The 27,260-nt window shown below is 52.8% G+C and overlaps 1 protein-coding gene across 13 annotated transcripts in view; it reads left to right on the forward strand.

Moving 5' to 3' along the window:
• The window catches only part of HDAC4 (histone deacetylase 4), a 258,026-nt gene that overhangs the window by 99,547 nt on the left and 131,219 nt on the right, over nucleotides 1–27,260 (forward strand). For 12 of the 13 annotated variants that reach the window (XM_025888741.2, XM_073905787.1, XM_073905813.1 and 9 more), the window contains one exon: nucleotides 5,647–5,718. The exons of the other annotated variant lie outside the window; for it this stretch is intronic. In XM_025888741.2, the coding sequence (XP_025744526.1) occupies nucleotides 5,647–5,718 (72 nt within the window). The remainder of the gene's footprint in view (nucleotides 1–5,646; nucleotides 5,719–27,260) is intronic. 13 annotated transcript variants of the gene reach the window in all.

Here is a 27,260-nt window from a genome sequence, read left to right on the forward strand (position 1 = left end):
GAGGCGCACCTGCTTCCAGATTCGAGAGGGCAGGAAGAGCACCGGCTGCCTCCTCGGGCTGCGGTCCCCATTCAGAACACAGCGTGTCGCGGCCGCTCCAACTCGAGGCAGCATGCCCGGCCTGCACCCAGGAAGCAGTGCTGCCTTGCCCCCCAGAGCCCCCTGCTCATCGCAGCGTGCGTGGGGGCAATAGCGGATCCAGCAGCAGAGCAAAAGCCAAAACTCACACTGGAGCTCAGGCATTTTTGAGGGAAGAACGCCTTCCCTGGCATACATTCTAGCATGTTCCCTGTTAGATTTGAGTTCACACCGGATTAGATGATGGGAGCGGACAGAGGAAAGGAAAGGAATACTGTCATTCTCACTGCTAGAAAATCTGCTGACTGCTCACCAGGCCCAGGGTAGCCCCTGAGACACAGAATTAATTCTCAGCACATCTCCAGGGCGGACCTGTTGCTATTCCTGCCTCAGAGATGCGCCCCGGGTCTGAGAAATGAGATGGAGGAGCGCGGGGTCATGCCTTGGGTACAGGCAGAACAGGCTTTGAGCCAAGCTGGTGGTGCCCGCAGCGGCCCTGGTTCAGCCCAGCCCCGCGCACTTCACTCCTGCCTTCTCCATGGGGACCCAGAGGCCGGGCTGCCTTCCACGTCTGGTGCTCCACGCCGCATCCCCAGGAGCGTGTCCCTCACCCGGATCCTGGGAAGTGGATGCAGAAGGGTAGCTGATATCATTGTCGGCAGTGCGGGCTACAGAGAGTGGCTTCATTTCAGAGAATGTTGTGTAGACAGGAAATCAAACAAGCACCTTTACAGTGGGGAGGCCTGACAGACACACGCCGGCCAGGTGACCGATGCCAACGACCCCAGCGATGCGTCCCGTTGGTAGTGTGCAATGTCACATGATAGGAACACGCAGCCCAGTCCAGTCACGAGGAGAACATCTGACTAGTCCCAGCCTAGGGAGGGACATTCAGCAGAGTGCCTGACCCGCACTCCCCCACGTTGTCACTGTCATTAAGAACAGCAGCAGGAGCCTAAGGAGATGGGACACCTTGGGGTCATGTGACATCCTGGGTGGGGGGCTGGAACCTGGAATACGCGGGGGGCTTCAGTTAATCACATCTAGACACGCCATCCTCGTGGAAGATGTCCATCGTGGGGGAAGCGGGTATATGAGAACACTCTGCTATTTTTAATTTTTCTGTAAATCCACAACTGTTCTAAAATAAGAAGTTTGTATGAAAAAGTAAAAATGGGTAGGAAAATTGGCTGGAATGAAGACTTGGCATTATTACTACTGCCAGAGGCCTCGGACCCCACTACCGAGTGTCTGAAAACCAGCTGTGCCCGAAGATGAGGGGCCACTGCCCTCCAGGAGCTGGGAGGCAGCACAGTGCCCCCTCACCCCGCCCTGCCGTGGCGCTTTCCTACCTACACCAGACGAGCCACCCTAAGCACAGTTTAGGATATATTTTATCACATTATTTTACCTTCGTGAGAGTTTCCTGGCCTTCATACTTGTGTCGCTGAGAGCCCTTGGTTTGGGAGGCTTGCACACACACCCAGGGAAATGCAAGGAGGAGGAAGGGGTGAGATCAGAAACAGCGCGGGTGTCTCTCAGTGTTTCTGTGCAGATGTAGCATCTGTCCTAGCCAACAGGCTAGGGCAAGAAAAAAATAAAAGGAGAAGCAAACTGTCATTGTCACAGACACATGATCCTGCAGGTGGAAAATCCACTTCAGATAAAGGATCGAATGAATGAGTTCGGTGAGGTGCTGGGATGAAAAACCCACATGCGGTGATTTAAATCTACGGTACTGTATAGAATATGTTACTTAAAATACCAAACACCTAGGAAGAAATCTAAAGATGTTTAATACCTCTGCACTCAGAATTCTAAAGCATCTTCGACAGAAATCAAGTGAAGTGATATTCCATGTTCACGGATTAGAAGGTGTAATCTTGCTAAGATTCTGTTCTCCCAATTCTAAGTACCTACATGGTCCCCGAGAGGTAGTTAGCCCCCTCCCCTCCCCTCCCCCTCTTCCCCTCCCCTTCTTTCTTCTTCATCTTGTCTTTCTGTCTTTTGGAAGACAAGCTGATTCTAGAATTTATATGGTAAAGGACCCACATCACCCAAGATGGTTCTAAAGGAGAAAATAGGGACTCTTGCCTTGCTGGATATTAGGAGTTATTGTAAAATGACCAGTTAGTGTGATTATTTGCACAGGTATAAACAAATTGGCCAATAGGACAGAGATTTGATGTCTGACAGAACTCGTGTGCTGACCAGCTGAAAGTCTTACTTGCTGAAAGTAAGATGGCTTAAGAATATTGATGAGACATTTGGCTGTTGTCACTGAAAAAGACCAAAGACCCCCACCTCACACCGTGTACAAGAGTCAAGAGCAGAGAGCTGAGAGACAGGTGAGGGGGAAAGCCACAGGACCTGCAGGTGACAGTGCCGTAAAATATTGCAGCCTCCAGGTAGGGAAGACTTTTCAACCTGACACGAGAAGCAGGAGCTATAAAAGGATTGATGGATGGGACCGTCAAGAAAGGCCATCTCCGAGATGGTGTCTGTCCCATGTAAATGCCAGAGAATCCATGGTCAGAATTTGTAAAGAATTCCCCTGAATCAGGAGAAAAAAGACAACCTAATTTTTTAAAAAGGGGCCCAAGATTTGAATTCAGAACAGCCAGTAAGTCCGTGGCCGGGGGGGAGGGGGGTGCTCAGTGTCACAGACCCTCAGGGAAGGCGGGCAGTAAGTGCGTGGCCGGGGGCGGTGCTCAGTGTCACAGACCCTCAGGGAAGGGCAGATTTCACTTTAATGAGCTGCTCTCTGGTCCCCACCGGGTAGGACCGTAGTGCCTGAGGCGGGACAGGCGGCTCTCCCAGTCCTCCCCTCCCTTCCCCTGCTCTCTCCCCTCCCCTCCTCTCCTTTTCCCTCCCCTCCCCATCTCCTTAGGTAACCTGTGTGTGGATTTTTCACGTAGTATCTTTATTGGTCCAAGAAACATACATTTTTGTGCAGCACTAACGTGCAGATCCTCTTTAATTATGTACATCAGGGAAGGTGTTGAACCTTTTCATTTAGTGAGGTTTTGGTTTTCTGTATTATGGATGATGTGGCAGTTGTCACAGAAATTGCTTCAGTCTCCACATTGTGCAAGCGTGGGCTGGCCGAGCTCTTTGGGGTGGGGCAGCGGGGGGGTCCCCTGTCCTGGGGGGGGCGGCCGCATGGGGCTCCTCCGTGTGCCTCACGACCTCTCCCGGGTTATCACGGCCCCTGTGTCCAGTGCCTGCTTGATCTTCTCAGTGGGTTCCACAGAAGACCCTGTGAATTCAGCGGGGGGAAGAAAGACATGGACACACATCATAGCCATGGGCCGTGCCCTCCTCCACGCTTCAGGCCCCAGGCCCCAGCGTTTCCAGCCCACGGAACAAAGCGTGCCCCCATCACACGGCAGCGTGTTCTGGTACGTCAGTGAGCACGTACCTGTGTGCTGGCCATTCACTGAGGCATACCCCAGTCTAGCGTCCAGACATTCTGTGCAGGAGCTGACTCAGCAAAGCCATACCTTGATTTAAAACGCACAGGCGATACTTTTGCATACACATAACCACACATCTTTTAACTTATACTCTGAATTGATTGCACTGAGATTTGATGCATCTTCCCACTTTAGTGTGGATAAAAGTAACGTGTTATGATGCATCATTTATGCATTTGGTTTTGGAGTAATTAGACCTTCGGGGCTTGGGGCAGACATAACACAGCTCCATCCCAAACTCGAGGGAAGGTCTTTATATAAGCTGGGATGCTGGCCTGGTGCGGTCACTGACTGCTCCCGGAATTCGGAGTTTCCTCAGGAAACCTTGCTGGCTTCTTGGTTTCTAAACGGTTTCTGGTTCTGGAGGCTTCGCTCAGCTGGAAGCTGAGGTCCTCCTCTGAACCTAGTTGCAGAGCCCCGAATGGGATGGTTTTCCAAACACCTTGCTCCTGACCCTTGCCCACTGAAAAATAGCAGCTAGATTAGGATTCTCAGAGGGGCCTTCTGAAAGTATTTACAGTGGGATTCAAATTTTTTAGAAAATATACTTTTATGAATTTTGTATTTTTGAAAATGAAATTTTAACTTTATTTATAAACAAAATGAATTTCACTTATTTATTTTCGGAAAAAAAGGTCCCAAAGTGCCTTTCTGTTACAGCCTCAAGGTCTCTCTCAGTGGCAGTGCAGGGGCTCCAATGGCTTAGCGATAGGCTTATGGATCGGCACCTGGGCTGTCGGGGGTGGTCCTGGTCCATGGGAGAAGCCCTTGTGCACGTGGTCAGGGTGAGTGTTTGGGCCTGGTGTTCGCTTCCAAGGTGTTACCCGGCCGGCCGGTCCTCCTCGCTCACACAGCCTGGACTGCCTGAGCCCCAGAGGTGCCTGGTGATGGCTAGTAACTGATGGGATACGTGACTGGTTTGGGGAGAGGAGTCTCAGATGCCCCGTGGTGGATTCCCCTGAGAAGGCCTCCCACGCCCTTCCCTCAGTTCCTTGGGGGTCTTCAGATCTCAAGAGCACACGTTTGGATCTCCTCCGGGTGATGCTTTTTGTCCTTGGATTGTGAACATTTTCAGAGAGCCACGGGGGTTGTGTAAAACTATATGTGAAGGGTGTGCAAGTGGTTACCCATTTTGGGTGAAAAGTGAGGTTCTGGTACAGTCCGTAGATCTGATGTTATTTGCTTTGTGATTTGAAATTCGGCCTCGGGGAGCTCGTGGCCACTTTCTGAAACCGGCGCTTTCTCCTTCAGTCAGTCATGAGAGTGACCGCCACGTCAGCGTCCTCATGACGTGCCTGTCACTGCAGGCCGGTTTACACCACTTGTCAGGAGCTAATTTTAAACCAAAAGTGTGATTCCTGGAAGTTTTGCCAGAGTTTTCTTTCTTTTCTATCTGAGAGAATATGGAAAATCTCAGGCAGTCTAAAAGCAGCCTGCTCCGGGTTTAGGTGGTGGCTGGCTTCCAGCTCCATCTTTGCACTCAGCCTGGAGAGATAGAAACAGGGCCTGAATCCAGGCAGAAAGTGCATTTAAAGAAATGATTCTTTACATTGTGAGTACCTGGCCAAGTATTCTTCTGAGAGCGTGTTTGGGTGTCTTCGTTTCCTTGAGCGCCCCCCCCCGGCACCCGCACAGCTGTTTTCGGCTGGGCCTCCCAGGGCTGTTTCTGTTAACACCCCAGGCAGTTTGTCAGCATCTGGGAAGAGGAGGAGTGGCTCTTGTTTTTTGCTTCTCTTACTGCTTGTGGTCTCTGCAGAAAAGCCACTCTGACAAACACAAGTAGGTATAATGTGGCCGCTAAACAGAAGTGAGCCTGAACGGCCAAGCCAGATAGATGTCCATAGGCCCAGAATTGCTGTTGGCCATCTTTCACTTGGGGACTATTTTGGTTGTTCTACAAGGGGGTTTTCATTTTCTGATTCAGCAAATAAAAATAATGTGTGATGGCATCAAACCTGTTCTCCTTTAAAAGTAAGAAGGACACATGCATTTGCATTGTTCGCAAGGAGTCTCCTTACAGACTCTTGAGTATGAAGTATTTGCACTGAAATGAGAGCGCTTTCTGAAGCCTGGTGCTTTCTCTGTCCTCCAGATGGACTTTCTGGCCGAGACCAGCCCGTGGAGCTGCTGAACCCTGCCCGCGTGAACCACATGCCCAGCACAGGTAAGTCAGCATGCCCGGCCCCCGGGGGCTTGGGCTCACCCGAAGGGCTGTTTGGGGGCCCCACCGCACTGGGGATGTCTTGGGGGAGCAGTGTAGGCCATCAGATCCTCTGACCCCTGTGCTCTGCTCCTGGGGTGAAATAGGCTGTCCGTCGTGGAAGTGAATCGGACATCGGCTTGATGCTCCTAAAGAGGCAGAGAAATGGGGTTCTTTTCTGTCTTGAGCTCCGGAGGGTGTGTTCTTCCCAAAGGTGCCAACTGCTCATTTGAGATGTAACCCTAGATGTGATCCATAGGAGGATCTGTGGGGAAAAGCTCTGAGCTTGAGCTGGGGCCAGATGTTCCCTGCCTAGCGTGGTCGGGCTGCTGGTAGCCCCGGGCCTGCAGGCAGGTCATAGCTTCGCCTCGGCCCAGGCTTCTCATGGCCGAGGCCTGTCAGTGACCTTGTCTCCCCGGCGCCTTTTCCTTTTTTTTTTTTATTAGCAAAAGAACATCAGCTGTGATTATGTTTTTCATTCCATATGTGATCTTTCTAAGTAGCATGCTTTAAGCAACGTTTTCCAAATCTAGATGGCCGTGGAAACATTTTTTTTTTCTTTTTCTGTAAAACACTTCCCCCTGGCCCCCATCTAGTGTCCTCCAGGATGTCAGCTCACAGCCTGGGCACTGTTTGTCCCGTGTAGGCCGCTCGGCCTTATTGAGAGGAAAGTGTAGCCCCTGAAGGCCTGGGTGTGAGTGCGCCATAGAGTCCCAAGCCCACGTTTCAAGACCACACTGCTGGACCCTTGCCTTCACCACGCACCGAGGCCTCTGTCTCGGTGGTCTTGGCTCTGCGGCATCTCCTGGACCCCAGCCTTCCTGGGTGCCATCCTGCCTGCCCTCTCTGCAAGCGCTGGCCGGGATGGGTAGGTGGCGGGCCTGGCCCCCATCAGACCGACCCATTGCCTCGCCTTCCCCGGTCCCCTGAAACAGGGGCTGGAAGTGTCGAGGAAGGGAAATCCTTCTTTGCACAATGATTCTCTGCCGTCTGCCAAGCCTCTGTCCTGGCGTCTCCCCACACACGAAGCTCCTGTTACTTCTCTGCAAAGGCCCCTGGATGGCGCTCTGGCGCTCCGTGTCCCTGGGGCCGGCGCTCGCCTGGCCGCCCCCCAGGTGCTCACAGCGCACTCTGTCTTCTGTTTTCATGCCTCTTCTCCACCCTCCTTCCGCACGCCTTGACTTTGACCCCAGGTTCAGGGAAGGAGGCTTCAGAATCGCCTGTGAGACACTCAGGTTTTAATTTCAGCCCATGTAAAGTAAACGTGCCCATTTTCACTTCCTCTTGAGTTCACTTCGCCAGTGTTACTGTTGTTTAAACACGGAATCCTTGTGTGGTTGGGCATATTAAGGCAGGTTCCTAGTGCTCCCCCAGGTGTGGGGCAGAGGAAGAGACTTTCCAGACAGCCCCATAGGCCATGGAAGTATGTGCTGTTTCCAAGTGGACCAGAAAGAGGTGGGCTCCAGATTAATTTTCTGGCTTGGGAAGGACACACGGCCTGTTGAGACCTGATAAAGGACTCCCCCTGGCTTAGTGTGAGACAGCCTGTGGACTTCAGATTTGTACTGAGGTCTGACCTCATTAGGCTGATCATTCATTTTGTGGATGGGGATAATCCTTCTCTGCAGGATTCTTAAGAGGATCACATATATGTGTCTGATTTTAGTAGTTCCTGGATAGATGTTATCTCTTCATGTCCCGTTGAGAGACACACTGACAACGGCATGTGACTTAACTGTGACAGAGCTGGTTCAGGATCTTGGGATGGTCCTGATGGGCCTCTTCTTTGAGGGGGCCCCCCCAACTTGAGAAATGGTGTCTTGGGGAGCGTGCCTCTATGGCATTGAAGCAAGTCATTTAATTTCCTGGTCGCCAGATCCCCATTGGTCAGAGTTGGATAATACTGCGTTTCCTGCCTCACCTGCAGTCAGTGTCTGCACTGCCCACGCCCATGGGCAGCCGGCAAAGAAGGAGGCGTGTGCGTGCTGGTAGGTGTGACGTTGGTCACAGAGCTTGCACGTCGAGGGCTGCTTCAGTGAAGGGCCTTCTTCACCACTCCGTGCTTGGTCATTTCACCCCACTGGAAACTACATCCTACAAGAAAATAGAACTTGAAACTTAATGTGAAAACTTCTTTACAGCCACATTGTCACGATACAGGAGTAGATACATTCTTCGACGTACTTTTCTGTCAATGCCAGTTTGCCCCGGGAGATTTCCTCACAATGGAGTTTGACCTTGAGCACCCTCATGACGCTCGGCAGTATGAAAACAAACCCATACGTGTATGTGATTTGCAGGAATGACTCCAGCCTTCACACGGGAACTCGTACTCTGAGTGGGGAATGGCGCAGACGGCCCTCTGCACTGTTGGTCTAGTCTCACTGCTGGGCCGTTCTGCTTGTGAATGGCGCCATCTGATACTGGTTCTCTTTACGTGCGGTCGGTCCTTATGCAGGCTGACATCAGAGAGAAAGCAGTAGTCCTCCCCGTTATCTGTGTGCCATCTTGAATTGAGACGTGGAGCAATTCATATAAGAATGATGTCTCATGGTAGAAAAGTCTGTATTATAGAAGAAAAAAGCCAAAATGCTATTTAGTTTGGGTTAATTCTGATTTCTCAACCCCCCCGTAACTTCTTCTATGTAAACTAGGCTTTCCTTGTTTTCAAATCTGTAATTGTAAAGTAGTTGCATCATAAGCGAGAAAGCATGCAGCCGTTCTGCCCACCCGTCACGTGGAACTGCTCTTGTTACCGTGACGCCTGGTTAGCGCGTCTTGAGGAAGTGGAGTAACACGGTTATGGACACCTGTTACCCCTTCCTGGAGGCCGTCCTTCTTCTTCCCGGCTGGGGACTTGGGGTGCCGGCACGGTGGCTGAGCCAGAGTCCTGTGGAAGGCACATCGTCGGCTCAGTTAGCTGGGGAGAGACGTCGGAGTTGGAGGGGAGTGGGAAATGCCCCTGGATCATACAGCCACCTGAGCCAGGTGTCTGGGTTATAGGGGACTTGAGAGACATTTAAGGAACTCATTTGTGAATCATTGTCATTTTTCTGAAGTAACAGACTTTTCCCTCTGATTATAAAAACAATGTGTGTTTATTATGGAAGAGAGACATGGTACCCCACGTGTTGGGAGTTGGCTTCCAGCACTGGAAGCAGAGCTCACTCGGCTCTGCACAGTGTGGAGGCTCAGCAGCCTTGATTGAGTGAAGGGGTTAGAGAACAGTGCCTCCATCATTCCAGGAGCAAAGTGGAAGAAAACAAGACTGAATAAGAACAGGGTGCACAGGACCCCTGGGTGGCTCAGTCGGTGAAGCATCTGCCTTCGGCTCAGGTCATGATCCCAGGGTCCTGGGATCGAGCCCCACATCGGGCTCCCTGCTCGGCGGGAAGCCTCCTTCTCCCTCTGCCTCTCCCTCTGCTCATGCTCTCTCACTATCTGTGTCACTATCTCTCTCTCTCTAAAATAAATAAAATCTTTACCAACAAAAGAACAGGATGCACATATTAAACACTGTTGACCCGATGGCATGCTCAGGGACTGCTGTCCATCACATGTGTACTCATCATGGCAGCCGAGTGTCCTCGCTGCCCTGCGCAGCTCCACCTCATGGAGAGGGGACAGGGATCCTCAAGGCAGGAGCACTCTCTCAGGACCCCCAGCACGTAATTATGGGGCAGGACCTCCTCTGCTCTGTGCTGCTGCAGGAGAGACCACCGCCAGCAGTGCTGTGACCCCTGCGCCTGGGGGAACATGGCGGCTGGCTCTAAGGGCGGGAGCTGTGCACAGGAGGAGCTCCAGCATGTTCCGTGGGTATGGGATGCAGGCACCATCGCCCTCCATATGTGTGCCCCTAAAGCATGTGTGGCCCAGTCAGGCAGGTTTCTGTTTGAGGCTATATAACAAAGGTACAGTTTTTAAAAGAAAAATGTGGATTCTTGAAGAAACTACAGAAACTCGAGAGACCTTACCCAAACTAAGAAAAAAGTGAGGTTTAGCTTTAGCTGTGGATTCCCACATCTTAAAAGATATTTGACCCCCACACTGTCAAGGGGTTATTGGATTTCTTGACCGTCCTCTTGAATTTTGGAGCAGAAGCTATGGGAGGCTAGCTGGTGCCAGAAGCTTCTGCTGCCTCCCAGGCATGTTTCTTATACTGTTGTTTAATTTTGGTGAGAGAAAACACATCTGATGAGGTAAAGGCAAATATGAGACATGCATGACCCCCTAATGAGCCTGGGAAAGTGCCAGAAAACCTCCCTGTTGGCACCCGAGGTGATGAGTTCCCTTAAGCAGTAGCTCCCCTGGGAACCACGCCCCCGAGGTAATTCTCAGGCGCCGCTCCCTGTGTGCCTGTGATGGGAAGCTGGGCTCTTCGGGCTTGAGATGGGGCACGGCAAAGGGCGGTAAAGCGTTGTGCTGCCTTGGGTGGCTTCTGCCCAAGTGCCAGGCGGGGCTGGCAGGACGGACACCACCCTTCCTCATCCTGGCTCCATTGTCACTCCCTCAGGCAGGAGGCTGTGCCGTGGGGAACGCGCTCTGTCCCGCCCGCAGACGCAGGTGCGTGTGGGGCACCGCATGCCCATCGGCCGCGCTGCATGAGCATGTGCCCCAGCGTCGCGGGGGGCCTGCTGTGCTCTTCCTGCTTGATCGTTTGCTTTCAGGTTTGGAGGAAAACTGAAATGTAGAACATAAAGAGACAAAGTCAAACCCTGCAGTTTGAAAGCTTGAGGGGTGAAAATCCCACAGTTCGATTCGTTCAGCCTCAACAGATGTTGAGAAGTTTTCCACTTCCCTCCCTCCACCAGGTTCGCCCGAGAACCTGTGTGAGCAGGCGTGACATAAAGTTAGGCCCGCTTTAGGAGCCTGTGGTCCACGTAGCCTCAACCCCCGAGGGTGATTGCAGCTGCGTCCACATGCGCCTGTGTGGTGTGCATTAGGAGCTGTTCGCAGGGGCCTCAGAGTCACTTGTGGGAAGTCGTTCTGGACAGAAGGATGCCGCCCTGCCCCGTCCAGCTTCCGTCACTGCCTTCTTCCGTAGCCGTGCTGCCAAGGAACCCTCAAATGCCACTTTCCCGTCCGTGGCCGAAGGTCCTCACCAGTCAGAATTGTGGAAAGCTGTTACTTCCAAGGCCTGCCCACCCCGAGTACCTCCTTTCTCAGTCCTGTCTGGGCTCCCAGCCCATCTCCCTGGGACTGGCCAGAGCAGCCTGGCTCTCTCCATGCTGTGTGCTCCTCCCCACCCTTCCATCAGGTCTCTGCCCTCCTGGGGGCAGTCTGGGCGTGGGAACGCCACCGTGCCAGGAGCAGCATCTCATGGGGCACAAGCACAGAGCATCCCTCACTGTCCGTTTGTCCTGCCCCTTCCCTTCCTTGCTCCACTCCTGTGCTCTCACTTTGCACTCCAGACTGAAAGAAGTGAGGGCAGAGTCAGGCCTGGGGCCCAGCAGCTCTGCGGGTCTGCCTGACTCAGATGGGCTGCGTGGCCTCAAGCAGGCGCCTGGGCCTCTGAGCCTGGGCGGCCTCTGGCGTCACGTGACCGCTCAGCCTGGCAGGGGCTTCCCTCAGCTCCCCACCGTCTTCTCCGTACCCTCTTGTCGGCAGCAGTCAGGCTCTCGTCTGCTCCGCTCCTCCAGGGTGACCACCTCCCTCTCCCCCAGCCCAGAAGCCTTTGTGATGGCAACCCTGGGACTCCTGTTGGAAAGGCAGCCAAACCAGCCCATGCAGGGAACCTGACATCGAAATGCTTTGAGTTATGTGGAGAATGTCTCCTGTGAGGGTTCCGGTCTACTTGGGCTTTAGCTCTGTGTTTTATAAAGTTGGAACCGTGTCTGCTTTTTCCTGCATCAAGTACCCAAACCTCCTCAATGTTTAATGCTCTGGTGGATGCCGGGCCTGGTGAATGGGGTGGGCCCCGGAGGAGGACTCATGGAGCCGTGAAGCAGCGGGCTTGTGCCGACTGCCATGCAGGTGCACAAGAACCTCAGGGGCTTCATCTGAAGTGAAGAGCGTGGCAGCGCGAGCCCCCGGGGGCCCCAGAGACACAGGCTGCCAGTGCTCCCAGGAGCTATCCCTCTGCCCGGGGGCCTGAGCGTTAGGGAGAAGAGGGACAAAGGCTCTTCAGATCACGAACCACAGCGCCCGGCCCTTTCCTACAGACACCTCCCCAAGTTACCCACCGGCCTTGCTGCTTTTCTTGGAGTCCAGTGAATTCACTGGTGGGTGGAATTTACAGAAGAGAAGATGGATTATTTCCTGAGTATGGTCCTTTAGGGTGTAAAGTTTTGGATTTTGCGCTTTTGTGCCTCAGGATGGTGTTTTCAGAGAAGAGATAGGCCTAACTCTCTTGTGTCTGCTTCCTGTCCTGTGAACCCCGCGCCTCTCCCTCCCCTGTGCCCAAGGCACTCACTGACATTGGCCTTCGTAGGTGATGGAGCGTGGGCCGCACCCCACAGCACTGGGGGCCCAGCAGGAGGGGAGCTTGCAGCCGGGGCTGTCCGCGTCCCAGAGCTGTGGGCCGTCGGGGGGCATGCAGCGCTTTGGAGGACGGCGCTGGCCCTTCTCAGATTCTCTGGCCACGAGCCCCGCGTGTGCAGGAGAGAGGACAGGCACCCTCGGCCCCCGTCACTCACCGCCTGACTCCTTCCGTTCTCTTGCTTGTGCTTCCCTGCGTGCGCACTTGAACCTCCCCAGACAGGCTCTCAGGGACGCCGTTGGAATGCTGGGGAACTGGAGAGAGGGACGTGTGTTGACGTTTTCAGTGCCGAATGTGGCAGAAGTCCCCATTCATTGCTGCCCAGGTGGAGGGCGCCCTGTCCCCACCTGGGCGTGGGACCTGGCCCAGCGGCCTCCTCCTGGCGTGCCACTGTCCTTGAGGGCAGAGCCGGCAGAGGGGCCGAGGCACAGCTGCGAAGGAAGTGACATTTGCCCTCAGAGTGACGATGTGGTCTGCCGTCTGGCTTGTGGATTTGGGCTTTGAAAACAGTTGTCTGTCTGCTTGGACTCTGCCTTGCAAGGGGTTGGTTTTCTGGGCGGTCCCGTGACCCCACTATCTGCTCGTCTTTGGGAGAAGGCACCCGGGGGTGAACCCTCCGGGGTGTGGCTGGTCCTGGGGGCTGGGGGCTCCCCTGCCCTGCATGGGCACATTGTCCATCAGTCCTGCCAGCCTCACGCGGAGGGTGTGGGCCTGGGCCTCCACGTCCACGCTCTCAGCCGCTCGTCCGCATGAGCCCGGATGTGGTGATGGCTGCAGTGACCTCAGGATCTGCGTGGACGCAGAAAGTAGGGAACATCCCTCACTGTCCTCCTGGATATTTGAAGGAGCTTATTAGGTAGAAGGAAGGGTTTTTCCCCAGGCCGACTTTTGTGGTGTTTGTGATCAGAAGCGTCACCCATCGCAGACACGTGCCCAGGCCTGAGCAAGGCGCATCCAACGTTTGTGCTTTTGTCTTTTCTCACCAGCTTTGCGTCCTGCACATCCAGGCAGTGGTGGGGAGGGACACGAGCCAGAGAGTGTGTGGAGCCCTCACGGGGGTCTTTGGGACCTTCAGCCCAGGTCAGGGAGGCGGCCTTGCCAGCTTTGCCCAGCCTTGCCCAGCCTTGCCCATGTTCTACCCGAGACAGGATTTCGTTTCCAGTGGTCCTGTTTACTATGCATTTCAGTCACACGGCGGCCACCATCTTTGACGGAGAAGTGCCCGTGTGGGGAGCCTCACAGCAGTGCCAGCTGCCCGGGGTGCTGTCAACCCAAACCCAGACCATCTGCATCTCCAGGCGGCTCCCGAGCAGCCCAGGGGAGCCAGGCAGGAACGGGAGGCCAGGCAGCAGGTGGGGGCCGCTGCTGTCGTCTGGAGCCATTGTGGAACGGGCTGGTGCTCCTCTCAGGCCGCGGATGCCTCAGGGAAGCCCTGTGTGTGGCCGGCCTCGGGGCAGGCCCACTGGGGGGACTCGGGTGTCCGCGTGGCTGTCCTGCCTCAGCTCCCGGGCCAGCCCCACAGCATGAGTGGCTCTGGAGGTAGCCAGGGTCTAGACATTTTCAGGAGGAACATGGGGGTCGGGTGGGTGTGGTGGCGTTGGAGTCAAGGGCACGCCGTGTGTCCTGTGAGCTTTGCGTGTTTACTGCCCTTCAGAGACCCAGCTTCTGCCTCTGCCTTCCTCTGATGCACAGTCAGTTCCTGGCCTGTTGACTCCCAGTCTTGTCTCTGTTCTGCTCCTTGGGGGCATCATTCGGATGTTCGTGTTCTAAACGCTCAGGTTGAACGTGACACATTAATTTTTAACCTTTGTTCCTTCGGATGTCAGCATACACGTTTACACACTTCTCTGCGGGCACAAGGGCTAAGTCCTCATTTGAAATATTGGTAGGTTCTCACTTGAAGTATTTCATTTGTAGCCTCCTTAAATTTTGTTTGATGGTTCTGTTTTCTTTGAAGAAATGACATATTTAGAAGTGTATTTCATCGAAGGTATGAAGTTTTTGAAGACATCTTTCCATTACTGATTTCTCACCTAGTGTATCATGGTTGGAAATGACCATGCCTGTGAAGTTGGTTGAGGTTTGCTTTCTGGTCCGTTTTTGCGAGTCTTCAGGATATACTCGAGGAGAGCTGTGTTCTCTAGTGCTGGGCGCCAGATTCCAAATGTGCTCTCACCAAATCAAGCTCGGTGGCACTGAATTACGTGGAGCGTTGGGATGTTAGAAGTGCTGCAGAGGGAAGAGCAGGAAGGACAGATGGCATTCTTGGCTGTGGGTTTCCACAATTGCCCATAAAGTGGCCTAGGAAGGCCTTGCTGTCCCGGCGCGGGGCTCACCCATTCGCTCACTCGTGCACCCGTTTGTAGTGATGGGGCCGTCTAGGTGCCAGGTTCTGCCCTTGGCACTCGGGATGCATGTGCTTAGGAATGAAACAAAGATCCCTCCTATTTGCAGAGCTCATCCTGGGGGAGAGGGCAGCCGGTCCGCACACACGGTGAATGAACTATAGCCGGGAAGCAGGGCAGGGGGCAGGAGCTCGGAGACGCGGAGGTTTTCATCAGGGGCAGAGGGTAGGCAGGTCGGGACTTGCTGGTGCTCAGAGTGGCCCGGTGCAGAGGCCAGAGGGGGTGTGCCTGGGGCCAGCAGGGGGCAGGAGAGGAGGCGCTTTCTTGGCAAGAGCTGGGGCGGTTGTGGGTCAGCAAGGATTTGCAGCCATCCTGCAAGGTAGGGCTTTGTCCTCGAGAGAGTGGAGAGCTCCTGGAGGTTCTGAGCACAGGAGTGAGTGACACCCCTTGCCTCGTGCTACAGACAGTGACGGACACGTGGGGCGGGGCGAGGGACAGGGGGCCTGGCTCAGGCAGGGTAGAGGCAGCAAGCATGGGAAACACGGTTCAGAGTCTAGAAATACTGGACAGACATGGGATTCACTGGGGGTGCAGGTGTGCCCTGAGGGAAGCAGAAGAGGTGAGAATGACCCCGCGGTCTGGGCTCTGAGCACATGCATGGTGGAGTTGCCATGAATTTAGGTGGGAACACAGATGAAGCCACTCTTGGGGGGACTGTTGAAAAGTCGTGCCCCATTGGCGATGTTGAGAAGGCAGGTATGAACATGAGCCCCAACATGGGGGGCAGCTGAGGCTGGGGGCCTAACATCAGGAGTCATCGGCATACAGATGGTATGGAAATGAAATCTCTGTGTGATGTCTGTAAAGTAGACACTGTTCATAATTTTTTAGTAGACGCTGTTTGCTGAGAGTTACCAGTGCATTCTCTCCCAAATCGTTCTTTGGAGTGTCCACGCGCCAGAGGCAGGCTTGCATCATGGCACGGGATCGCCAACCCTTACAGCAGTCCTGGTGAGAATGGCAGCAGCGGGTGCTGTCCCCGCCCGTCCCCTGCCGTCCTGCTAGGACTGCGCGCTGCTGGGCCTTCCACCCCCCCATGAGAACGGTGAGAAGCTGCTGCCCGTCAGGACCGCAGGTTACGTGGCCATCAAGGGGCTGAGTGTTTAACACGCGTCTAGACGTTCAAGTCTGAACCTTAACCCCTGCTTCTTACCCCCACCCCAACACACACTAAAGCCCCACATTTCCAGCCTCCTCTTGGATGGTCCCCCTGCCTGTGACCCACAGAGCTCTTGGAACGATGCTGCATTCCCTGTTGGATATTTGGGGTGGGGCAGGGCGCCTCCGGTCTAGAAAGCCCCCATGGAGTGCATGGCGCTGCCCTGGGGGCTCCTGCTGGAAGGGACTGGCTCACCCCGAGAAGTGCAACCCCGCCTCATGTGGCCCGCTCACTGCCCTCTTCTTCTGCCAAGTGGAAGAAACACCTTCTATTTTTAAATATTTCAACTGTCAGTGTTAGGTAATACCGGCCATGCTGCTTCCTAGCTCTTAGGTGAAACGCATAAGCTAATGTCCGGAGGTCACTAAGAAGGGAGCTCTGAAAGGCCTTCTTCATGCTCTGTGACCTTGACCTTATGTAACTGCACCAGGCAGTGACGGTCACAGAGATTTGTGGCCTTCTTCGACCACTGGAACGATTTCCCACTTTCAAATGGTGTATTTTTATCCACTGAATTTAGGGTAATCAGGATGGCTTTCCGAGAATAACTTGTGATCTGTGCCAGTGTGAGCCCAGTGGAGGCCCGGGGCGTGGGGCAGGTAAGGGAGGCAGGGATGGTGGGGTGGGAGCAGGGGGCCCAGGACCTGCTGGGCGACCTGGGGAAGGTGCTGAGGCCTGTGCAGGAGCACCTCCCCCGGGACAGGGGCAGGGGGAGGAAAGGGGTCCCAGTGGCACAGCCCTAGGGGTGAGTCCTCTGTGCTCAACCTCAGTTCCCATTTTCCTGCCTTTCCATTGTGAGCGTGGGATCCTAGAGTGCTGGTGTGGCAACACCTCGTTTATAAAATAGTGATCGCAAACTCTGAGTTGAATTGCTCCATCTATCACTTATTTCTGCAAGTCTTGTTTGTCTTTAATAGCTGCATTTATAGATGAGAACTTAAAGGACATTTTACCATTTTTTGCAGGGGGCGTGGCCTGGTTCTATTTATAGTTTCCCGGAAGTACATTTGTGCACTTCTTGAAAGCCAAGCTCCCAACTACATGCCAGGTTTTTATTTACAGCTCTTGCTCAATTTGAGCTTGCAAATATTTCCAAAAAACAGTTTTTCTTCCTGCAGGATACAGAAAAATTAGAAACATTAAAAGGGTTTTCTAAAGAGCTTTAAGGATAGTTCTGAAATAGGGAGTGGGGGAGAATCTAACACTTGCTTCATCGTTAACTCACAGAGCAGAAGAGTACAGATGGCTTTGCTCCCTTCAGATAGAACCCTCGCTGGTACAGCCAGTGCACGGGAACTTATGCACACAAGATTCCATTAAAATAACATCACGGGCTGTTGTGAAGGCCAGGAAAATCGAAATGAGAAGTTGCATGTGTTTCTGCACTAGGATTCCTCGCAGCAAGGTGGTGTCCCTCTACTACCTTGCAGAGGAGGGTCCCTGGAGTCCCCAGATGGCAGCCTGTGCGGAGCCCCGCTCGTACTGAAGTCATTTTATGTCCTGTAGACTCAGATTTGGAACACGTGTTTGAGTAAAGCTTCCGGCATGACATACACAGCTATTACTCTGAAGAAAACACCATTTAAGCCATCTGTTACAAAAGGGTCAGTTCTTCAGGGTCCACAGGAACTTCAGGGATCTTAGCTTGTCACATAATAGGACTTTTTGGAAAAAATACTCAGTAGAAGAGAGTGTAGCCAAGTTGTATGGGCAGTCTAGAGATGGCTCCCCACCAATGTGGAGTTTGGCTGCAAATGAGATTTTGAAGTTTATCACGTGTTTCCAGCAACCCTTGATGGTATCGACAGATGTGGAACCAGCCGTTCTTCCTTCCGTGTGAAGTTTTCATGTAGTTGGCTCTCGGCGCACGCCGACACCAGCTACAGGCGGACCTGGTGCAAGGGGACCTGGTACCTAGCCGTGCGATCTTTGCAAGTTTGGTGAATATCATTTTTAAAATTCATAATCTTAATGAGAAGAAACTGTTTTTAAAAACTGTATGACTCAACCGTTTTCCATCTTTTACCATTTTAAAGTTGAGATATTTTATTCCACGGAATTGCAAAAAATGGATATTAATAGATGAGACAAAATGGCAAATATTGATAATTGTTCAAGCTGCACACGTGGGGGTTCCCATATTCCTCCCTGGTTCTGAGCACCATTGAGGGTTTTCATAATGAAAGTGTTATTTGTTTTTGTTTTGTTAAAATACTGAGACTAGTTCCTGAAAGCCTTCTTCAGCTGTACTGCTCTCCATCCCCCTCCCCGAAAAGCACCTGGGCTGTCCAGGGCTGTCCACACTGCCCAGTGGTCCCCCCCAGCCCCTTTTATCAGTTTCCTGAGTTTTGGGGCCCTGAATCAGTAATTCCTTTAATTTCTGTAATCTGTGATCTTCCTCTTTTTCCTCGAATAGCATATGGTTTAATTTTCTGGTTCTTAGTCTAACTTTTTGAGTCCAGTGCTTAATTTATTTGTTTCGATTCCTTTTTTTTTAATTACTTAAGTGCGTAAGACTATGAATTACTTTCTGAACTTGACTTCAGGCAGTCCCTGCAATTCTCGATACGTGATGTGTTCATTTTCTTTATTCTATGCACTTTCTTCATTTTCATGTTGGGTTTTTGAACATTTAAGAGAAAGGTGTTGGGTAGTTTTGTTTCTGTGTGTTTTGTTAATGCCTCGCTCCGTCGCAGTGCACTCGGGGATTACGGTCTGTACTGGTTAGGGTGTTATATGTGTGTGGAAATTTTCTGTGTTCTCCATGTGGTCTTGATTTTGGTGAATGTTCCATAGGGGCTTGAGAAGAAAGCATAAACTCTTTCATGACACACAGTTTGAAGTGTATCGTACCGAAGTGTCCATTCCATTACTCTGGTCCTCTGTGTGCTCGTGCTTCCTGTCGCAATGCCCTCCGTGCACGGGAGCGAGCCCACATCTCCAGCCAGTTCGCTCTTCCCTGTCCCCTTCCGCCTGGGTTTCTGCGTGTCCTCTGTTGGCACGTTTCTCTACGATGGCCGTATTCTCGTGGTAAATCGTATACCTTAGACTAATGACATGGGCCTGTACCTTATTTTGCATTAGATTTGGACGAAATCTTCTGATGCTGGTATTTTGACCTTCGATTTTTTCTCTTACTATTTGAGTCTTGTCCCCTTTTTTTTTCTGTTCAGTTTGAGTCTCGTAGCTCTGGCTCCTTTCTCTGTACACAATATATGGTTTTTTACCCAATCTGATCATTTTCATGGGAACATACCCCGTTTACACTTGGGGACACAATGAATGTATTTGGTTCTGTTTTTCATCCAATTTTATGTTCTGTTTTCTGAATTAAATGCTTCTGTTCTTTTGGCATCTTACACATGGGCTTTCTCTGGCCTTTTCTCTGGTTCGGTGTGTGTAGTTGTGTCATCCTTCTGGACATTTGTAAGGCTGTGTCCTCTTTTAGATCCTATTACGGGACCATTTGTAAGTTCATATGTTTAGATAAACAGCTCTTCCTTGACACGGCTGCTTTAAGCGGTATTTGTTGATGCCACGAGAGATTAGATAATTTGCACACTAAGCTGTCTCCGGCCCCTTTCCTTCACTTTCTGATTTTGTTAATGGTAGTCTTGTTTTGAGTTCTGGTCACTCTCTTCAGAACGTATAATTAATGCATTCATCATTACCACTGATTGACTTACTACCCTTGGACGGTATTGCTTTATACCGAGAATGGGGAGAAAATGGAGGTGTTGTGTTTCTTCCCCCACATCATGGTTTGTTTGATTACCCTTTCCTTTTCAAATGCGAGGAATTTTAAGTTGACCTAAAGGTTCCCGAAAGTCGGGTCTAGAGATCCAGTCAGTTTGGTCATCATTAGGGGAGAAGAGGGCCCCATGCTCTTCAGGTTTCTGGAAACCTCCTCATGCTGTGCTGTTGTGCAGGGCCCTGTGGAGCCAGGCAGAAGCAGGTCCCCACTCCGAGGACCAGGGACCCTAGCTGAGGACGCCCCGGCCTCTGCTGCTGCCTCGGGCCATAGGATATCTAGTGGTTGCCCCCAGATGTTCTGTCCTTGGGGCAGCCAAGGGGGTTCTGTTTTCATGAGGAGAGCTTTTTAATGAGCCACTTGTGGAGATTCTGTGCCAGCAGGAGGGGGAGATGTCATGAAACGGAATACTTGTTCAGACACATCTTCTGCTGCGTACTTCTGTTCTGTTGAACCAGGGCTTGAGGCGTTTAGAAATTCTGAAGAATGTGGGGCGCCCAGGAAGAGCCTCCTTCCCACGCAGTTGCTGCACCTGCTGGGAACACCACGAGTGAGGCTGGCGGAGGGCGGAGTGCCGCTAATATCAGGAGATGATGCTTCTCTGCGGGACACTGCTGTCCTGGTACTGAGCCCCCATGTGGGACGGTCACCCCGCAGGGTCTGGTGCTGGACCCCTGCACACCACTTCCTGAGCGGGGGCCGCCACAATGCAGCCCTCCCTGACCTGGCCCCTGGCAGGAGCGTGTCGCCCCAAGGGGGAAGGAGTTTAAGGGCAGAGGGAGGGCAGGTGTCACTCTGGTGGAGAGAGCGGCGCTGCACAGAGGGGACCCTCGGACACTGTTTTTGTAAAGGCCATTGTGTTCAAAGACAAACCGCTGAGTGCTCACCCAGGAGCGTTGAGCACAGCATTAACATTCACTAGATGAAGCAAGCCGTCACTTCCTCAGAAGGTTCCGACCGGCCGCGGTCCATAGCAGGTGTGGGCATTAGACCGCCTCACACGGCGTGACCCAGTGCACTGCTCCCTCAGGCACCCAGCGCGGCAGGCTTGAGCGCTCCCCACGTGGCAGTGTCATTGAAGGGTCATTGCCGTGGCCTGCTTACTCATGTCATTCCTGTTCTTGACTGGAATGTTCATTGTGAACATATATGTGTGTGTGTAGAGCCAGAAACATAAATGTGGTGTAGAAATTATTCACCGCGATTACTAGCAGGGAAGCTAGCCCGGGTGGTCTGAACTAAATGCATAAACTGCGTGAACTATGAACACATGTATAGACATAAATACTTAAGACTCTATGTTTCACTTTTTAAACAAATTAAGGTTCAATGTATTAAAAATAAATTTTAAAAATAAATTTGGGTGCACGATACAGCTTTTCTGAGTTGGGTCAAGGGAATAGGTATTAATCGATTGGGGATTTTAATTCACATTCCCAAGTCGCCATCCAGAGGGGCTCTTGTCTGTACCTGCTGGTTTCTGATGAACCTAGATCGTGCTGGGCTGGTACAGCACGCAGTGTGGCTGCCTCCATGAGTACCCCGTGCTGGGCACTGGTTCAGCCACCTGGCCAGTCTGCAGTCTCTTGCTGCTGCTGGAGGCAGGGTGGGTTTGGAGCTTTTCTCTAGGTCTGTGTTGGTTTGGTGGGAGTGGGGTGGAGATCTGGAGAGAGTTTCAGCATTTGTGGTGGGGGTGTCTCCCAGTGTCCCTGCCCTTGGGGGTGTTGGTCTAGAAAGGCAGAGTCGAGGTGTTGGTACTTCAGCTTCCTGCCTCTTGAGCCCTTACCTGCTTCAGATTCCAAGGCTGGCATTGGTTTTGATGCTGCCTGTTGCTCATCTGCAGGTGAGACGAGCTCGTGCGGTGTGGCTGTGTCCGCCACCCCCTGCCACCGGAGGGGCTGCAGCATCTCACAGATAATCCAGTTTTCCCCTGGTTTCCAGCACAGGGCCCTATATTCACTGATGACTTCCTGTTGCCCAATCCCAGAAGGCCATGTTCTGGCCTCATCTTGCCTGGCCTCTCCCCGCATGGACCTCTTCTTCTAGAAGAACCTTGTCCCAGAACCACACGCTCCTCTTACCTGGCCGCTCCTCCTCCATCCCCTGTGCAGATTGGATCTCCTCTCTCCAGGGTCTCAGCCTTGGGGTGCCCCCACATTCCCTTGGTGGTCTCAGTGGTCCTGTCCCATTCATAACCCAGAGCACCGTCTTGGTTCTGCTGCCGTTCAGATTTCGAGCTCCAGCCGGGATCTTAGCTGATTCCAGATGCGAGAGCCAGCTGCTTGTTTGGGGTCCTTGCCCAAACATCTCAGACTTGAGTGTCTGAAACTGGACTCTTGGTTTCAGTCCCATGGACTCAGTACTGCCTCCGTCCTCTGAAGCCCCCGATTTGCCCTTGAAATCCTCTCTTAAATCCCACATTCAGCCAACTAGCAAGTGCCGTCAGCTGCCCCTCAAAACATGTGCACAAGGAGGAGTCACATCTGAGTGATGAAGATGTTCCAACATGGGTTCATGGTGACGCTTGCACATCGTGGTAAATTTACTAGAAAATCACTGACTTGTGCATTTTAAAAAGGTAAAATGCAGGGTGCTCAGGAAAGTTACTAGGTCTGTGTAGAGCCTGGCTACCCCCCCTTTCCATCATTAACGATGGCAGCCCAACCACCACTGGCTTGCACCTGGAACCTACAGGTGTCTCCCCACCTATTCCTAGCCCTCCTTTCTGATCTCAGCCTAGAGGCCAGAGTCTGGTGGACAGAATAGTGCCCACCCCCCCCCCCCGCCAAAAAAAGGTCCACCCCTTAATTCGAAATCTGTATGTGAACTTATGTGGCAAAAGGGACCTTGCAGGTGTGATTAAGGGTCTTGAGATGGATGACGCTCTTGAATTATCTGGGTGGGCCCAGTGGAATCACAAGGGTCCTTCCAGAGGGGAGGCAGGAGGGTCAGGGTGGCAGAAGGGACTGTGAGGGCAGCAGTAGAGGTCAGACTGATGTGAGTAATGGCTTTGAAGATAGAGGGGGACCAGGAGCCAAGCTGCCCCTGGATGCTGGGGAAGGCCAGGAGCAGATTCTCCCCTAGAGTCTCTGGAAGGAATGCAGCCTGCTGATGCCTTGCTTTTAGCTCCTAAAACCCACTCCCACTTCTGGCCTCCAGAACTCTAGGATAATCATGTGTTGTTTGGAGCCACTGAGTTTGTGGGAACTTGTTACGTACAGCAGCACAGGAGGCTAGTGCTCACGATGACCTTGTGAACACTTATGTGGGGCCGGGCTCAGCTTTTCGGCTTCATTGCTGTGACCTGCACAGAGTTCTTTGCTTCTCTGTCCCTTATTTTCCACATCTGTTGAATGGGAATTAGAAGGTGCTTAGCGATGTCCACCTATCCTGCTTGCCACGAGCTTCACGTCATCATTTCCTCCGCGGTTGCCTCCCCTTCTAGACTGCGTGCTCGTGGAGTGCGGGTCTGAGGCTTATTGTGTGTGTCCACCGTGGACTCTCCGCAGAGGCTCTAGCAGGCTGGGCACCACCGCATCAGCCAACGCTCGTGTGCTGTCTGCGCTCCGCGCGCGAGCCCGTGGGCTGTCCCAGGCCTGGGTCTCCGGTGGGAGCACAGCCAGTGTTTTGTCGCTGGAGCTGGGAAGACGGTTCTGGTCACTTGCAGAGCTGAAGAGACACTCACCTGGTGTGAACATGTGGACCAGGAAGTAGATGGGTCCCCGGAACCCGGGAGCACGCGGGTATGGTGGCAGTCCCAGGGTGAACCCGGGCTGCAGGACTTCCTCCTGGAGGGGCTGGGCCCGAGGGGGGCACGTTTCAGTAGCCGTCTGCACAGAGCCCGCGGGAGGCCCACCTCAGGTGCACCTGGCCATGGCCCTTGACTGGGGTTTTTGGTGGAGTGTGTTCTTTCTAAACTCTCACCGAGGAGGAGTCTGCAGCACTTCAGCCAAGAGAGCAGCCCCCATCCATGTTGCTGTGGGTGCTTAGGTCCCTCTTCTGCCCCGGCCCCGGCTTCGCAGGAAGTTCTCAGGCGGGTTGGGGGCTGGGGAGCAGAGCCAGGCCCTCCCTTCTCCTCCTCCGCCAGCATCATGGCCCCCTTCACAGTCACCGCCCCGCTCTAGGTCCTAGGGGCCCAGAGAGAGCAACGGGGACACACGGCCGTTTCCCGACCCTTGCATTTTCAGGGTGAGGGCCGCAGACAGTATGCTCCGGAGGGCTGTGCAGGGGGTGCTCGTTTCGATTCGCTTTTTTTGTTTTTTACAGTAGAGGCTTTCCTAAATGTTCAGCACGTATCTAAGGGTGAGTCTCTAACAAGCTGGGCGGGTGTGTTGACTGGTCCTGTCCTCTGGCCAGTTGCTGGGTAGGGGTCTGGTCCTTCCTTGGGGCCCCATGACCCCGAGGGGGTTGCCATGACCTACCTGGTCCTTCCCTTTTGGGCTGATGCTTTTCCCAGAGATCACCCTCTCCACTCCTTCCTGGGGGGCAGGCCCGGCCCCGCAGTCCAGCCTGCAGTGTATCAGCTGTCCCTGTTCCTGTCTTAGGCCAGCACCCCGCTCTGGCCCTCCACTCGGCGCTGCTCTGGGAGTCCCTGCATGTGGGGGGCAGGAGGCCTGGGAGGTCAAAGGCTGATGATAGCGTGGCCTCCCCAGCCCAGAGGTCCCTCCCTGGCTGTCCTGGCTTCCGGGCCAGTGTCATTTCTTCCCTCTGCTCCGTGGGCCCTTTCCCAGCTCCCAGAATTCTGTGGCTCTTGTCTCCTTGCATGATCTGCTTTTTGGAAAGGTTGGGGTCTCTTTGTTATCCCCAGAGTGGAGTTTTTGGGGGGGTGTCATCAGCCTGTGTCTTTATAAGCCATTCTTTGGGTGTTAAGAATGAACCCTCCTCAGCTCAGCCAGGAGGCAGTTGGGTGTAAAGACCTTTTAAACTTGTGTTTTCGCAGTATAAGTTAGAGATTAATTGGACTCTCAGTAATCCTGCAGAAATTTTAAATGTCTCTGTTCTCATTCCCTTTTATCATTTCTTCTTAAAAACCCTGTCGCTGGACTTCAAAATTGAAATCTGCATGGAACAGATAACTGTCCTCCCCACCCCTTCCTGGGTCACTCGAGGAACTTCCAGAAGTCTTTAGGAGCATTTTTCATTTGTAAAGGAGATTATATTCAAAATGACCCTGCAGTCCGTGAAATGACTTCGACACAGGAGGCTGAGAAGAATGGAGGGCTTTCACCGTCAGACCAGAGTCTGAACTCGGTGCCCACCTGCTCCCTGAGAGGTTTCTCGCTGGGGTGCGTCACCAGCACCTTTTGTTTGGGAGTTGTTTGCTTGTATTTTCAAGAAATGGCCTGAGCAGCGCGCTGTATGAGTCTGGGGAGGTACTTGAATGTGCCGGATTCTGGGGAGTGGCAAGTCCCTGCTGGGATGGAAAGCTATTTTTGCAGCCTAGCTGCGGATCATCCAGGTCAGTGACCAGTCTTTCCTTAAGACAAAGCCCCCAGCATGGGGGCTCCTGCTGCTGGCTGGCGACCACTGCCTTCAAGTTAAGCGGTGAAACTTGAAATGTTTTCAAATGCAGGTGTCACTGAAGTGACTTTCCATGACGGTCAAACTGCATGCTGTTGGTTTCCTCCTCCACGTGCACAGCTGGTCCGGGGACGTGGGGACCCTGGCCCGTCCCAGGGGGTTGTCACTCTTGGCAGTTAGGCTCTCAACACTCTCGGAGAGGTGGCGAAGCTGGGCCCTCGGGGAAGACAGAGCGTTCTGTCTTTCTAGCTTTCTGGAAGCTGGATTTCATGCTGCTTAGTGATTTTGTATTACGAGAAGCACCAATTCTATGTTTCTACTATGAAAAGAAACAAGACAGAAGAAACAACACATTTCCTTCTGTCAAAAGTTATCACTTAAAATGGATTCGTGCAGGTCAATTTAAATGGAATTTAAAATGAAATTTTCTGTGAGGAAGTGACTGCAGCTGAGTCAAGTGAGGCCATTTGGCCGTGCAGTTGTGCTGTGTAGCCTGAAGACTCCTTCGCCTCGCCTGTCAGGAAAGAGGTCCTCACAAGCCAACGTCTGCCCCCTTCTGGGTGACACTTTTCAGTATGAAAGACCCCCACGTTGGTGGAGTGTGGCTTACGGGTTGTGGGATGGGATGTGTGCAGTAGGCAGCCTGGGACCGGACTGGGGAAGGGTCACGGCCTTTCTCGTTCTTTCTTCCTGGTGCCGGGGGCCAGCACTGGCTTCCACAGGGGTGGTCTCGTTCCCTTGCCCGGCCTCCTTCCAGACGTGCATCCCATATTGGCCGTGTGTAAATGTTCTGCTGCGCATTAAATACACTCTGTTCCTAAGAAGTGTGGAGGGTAGAATTTTGAAATGTCATCCCATCCTTTATTATCAGAAGACCTTACAACCCCAAATGAGTCACACCTGGTGCAGAGTGGAGCGAGACATTTCCCCGGGCTGCTTTCTGCTTGGCTCATCTCCCCCATGGGAGCCCCCTCAACCCTTTTGTTCAGAGGCCAGTAACAAATGCAAGAGTTGGAAGTCAGCCACACACCGAATAAGCCCTATTCTCACTTTGGTGTGTGCCATTGACTTGCTTTCTTTGAAGAACTAGTTTTTGCCACATGCGTATGCTTCCTCAGACAGCACGCTGTTTAAAAGTGCTATCGTTGGATAGCGTCTCCTGCGGCGGGTTTTCCTCTTGCTCCGGGTCATTTCTAAGATCCATTTATGGCATTCTGTGTAGCTGGTCCTCGCTCCCTTTCACGGCTAAGTACGGAGACACCCTCTGGATATCCCACTGCTGATGTGTTGGTGGCCGATTGTGCGGCTCCCGGGAGTCCTGCTCTCCGTAAGCATGAGTCCTGCCCTGTTCTCACACACGTGCAGGCATTTCCCAAGTGTGGATACATCAGGAGTCGAATTCCTGGGTCCTAGAGCCAAGATTCAGCTTCCTAAGGGCAAGCCGATGATTTCCTGAAGGCCCATCCTCATGTATGCTGCCAGGAGCTCATGGTATCTCGAGGACAATCCTTAGGTGCTGTGGCCTTTCAGCCACTTTTTGTCTGCCATTAGGGGCCCTTCTTCCTTGAAAAGTCTTTTTTTTTTTTTTGCCATTTTCCTTTGGACTTTTCCATATAGATTCGTAGGAGCCCCTCACATGTTACAGAGACCAGCCCTCCGTGACCTCCGTACAGCGCCGGCCAGCCTCACCAGGGCCAGGCCTCCCACCTCTACACAGGGTCTGAGGAGCAGAAAATCGGACTCTCAGTGTAGCCACACCGATCAGTTTTCTCTGGTGCTAAGCACTTCTTGCATCATGAGTTTTTCTTGAGTTTTGCCTTTCACGTTTGAGTCTTAATTCCTGTGGAATTAATTTTGGCCTGAACAGGGGCGACTTCTGTCTTGTTGATGTCCGTGTTCAGCGCTCTCTGATGTCACTCTCCACGGGGGACGGGCTACTGCCTTTTGCAGGAGCACCTTGACTGCTCCTGGGTCTGTTCTGCCCCGTAGTCTGAGATCCCTTTGTCCCGTTCCTGGAAGTCTGTGCTTTGGATCCACAGCTCAGTCTGGAGAGAATGGGCGTCTCTATGATAGGAAGTCTTCTCATCCCTAACTTGGTCCACTGCTCCATATCCTTCGGTTGTGCAAAATACTTTAACAGTATTTATAATTTTCAGTCATAAAATTTTTGGTACTATGTTTTTCTTTAAATAT

Source organism: Callorhinus ursinus, unplaced genomic scaffold (genome assembly GCF_003265705.2).
Source record: "Callorhinus ursinus isolate GAN/ISIS: 27379988/994484 unplaced genomic scaffold, GSC_fseal_2.0 scaffold2, whole genome shotgun sequence".
NCBI lineage: Eukaryota > Metazoa > Chordata > Mammalia > Carnivora > Otariidae > Callorhinus > Callorhinus ursinus.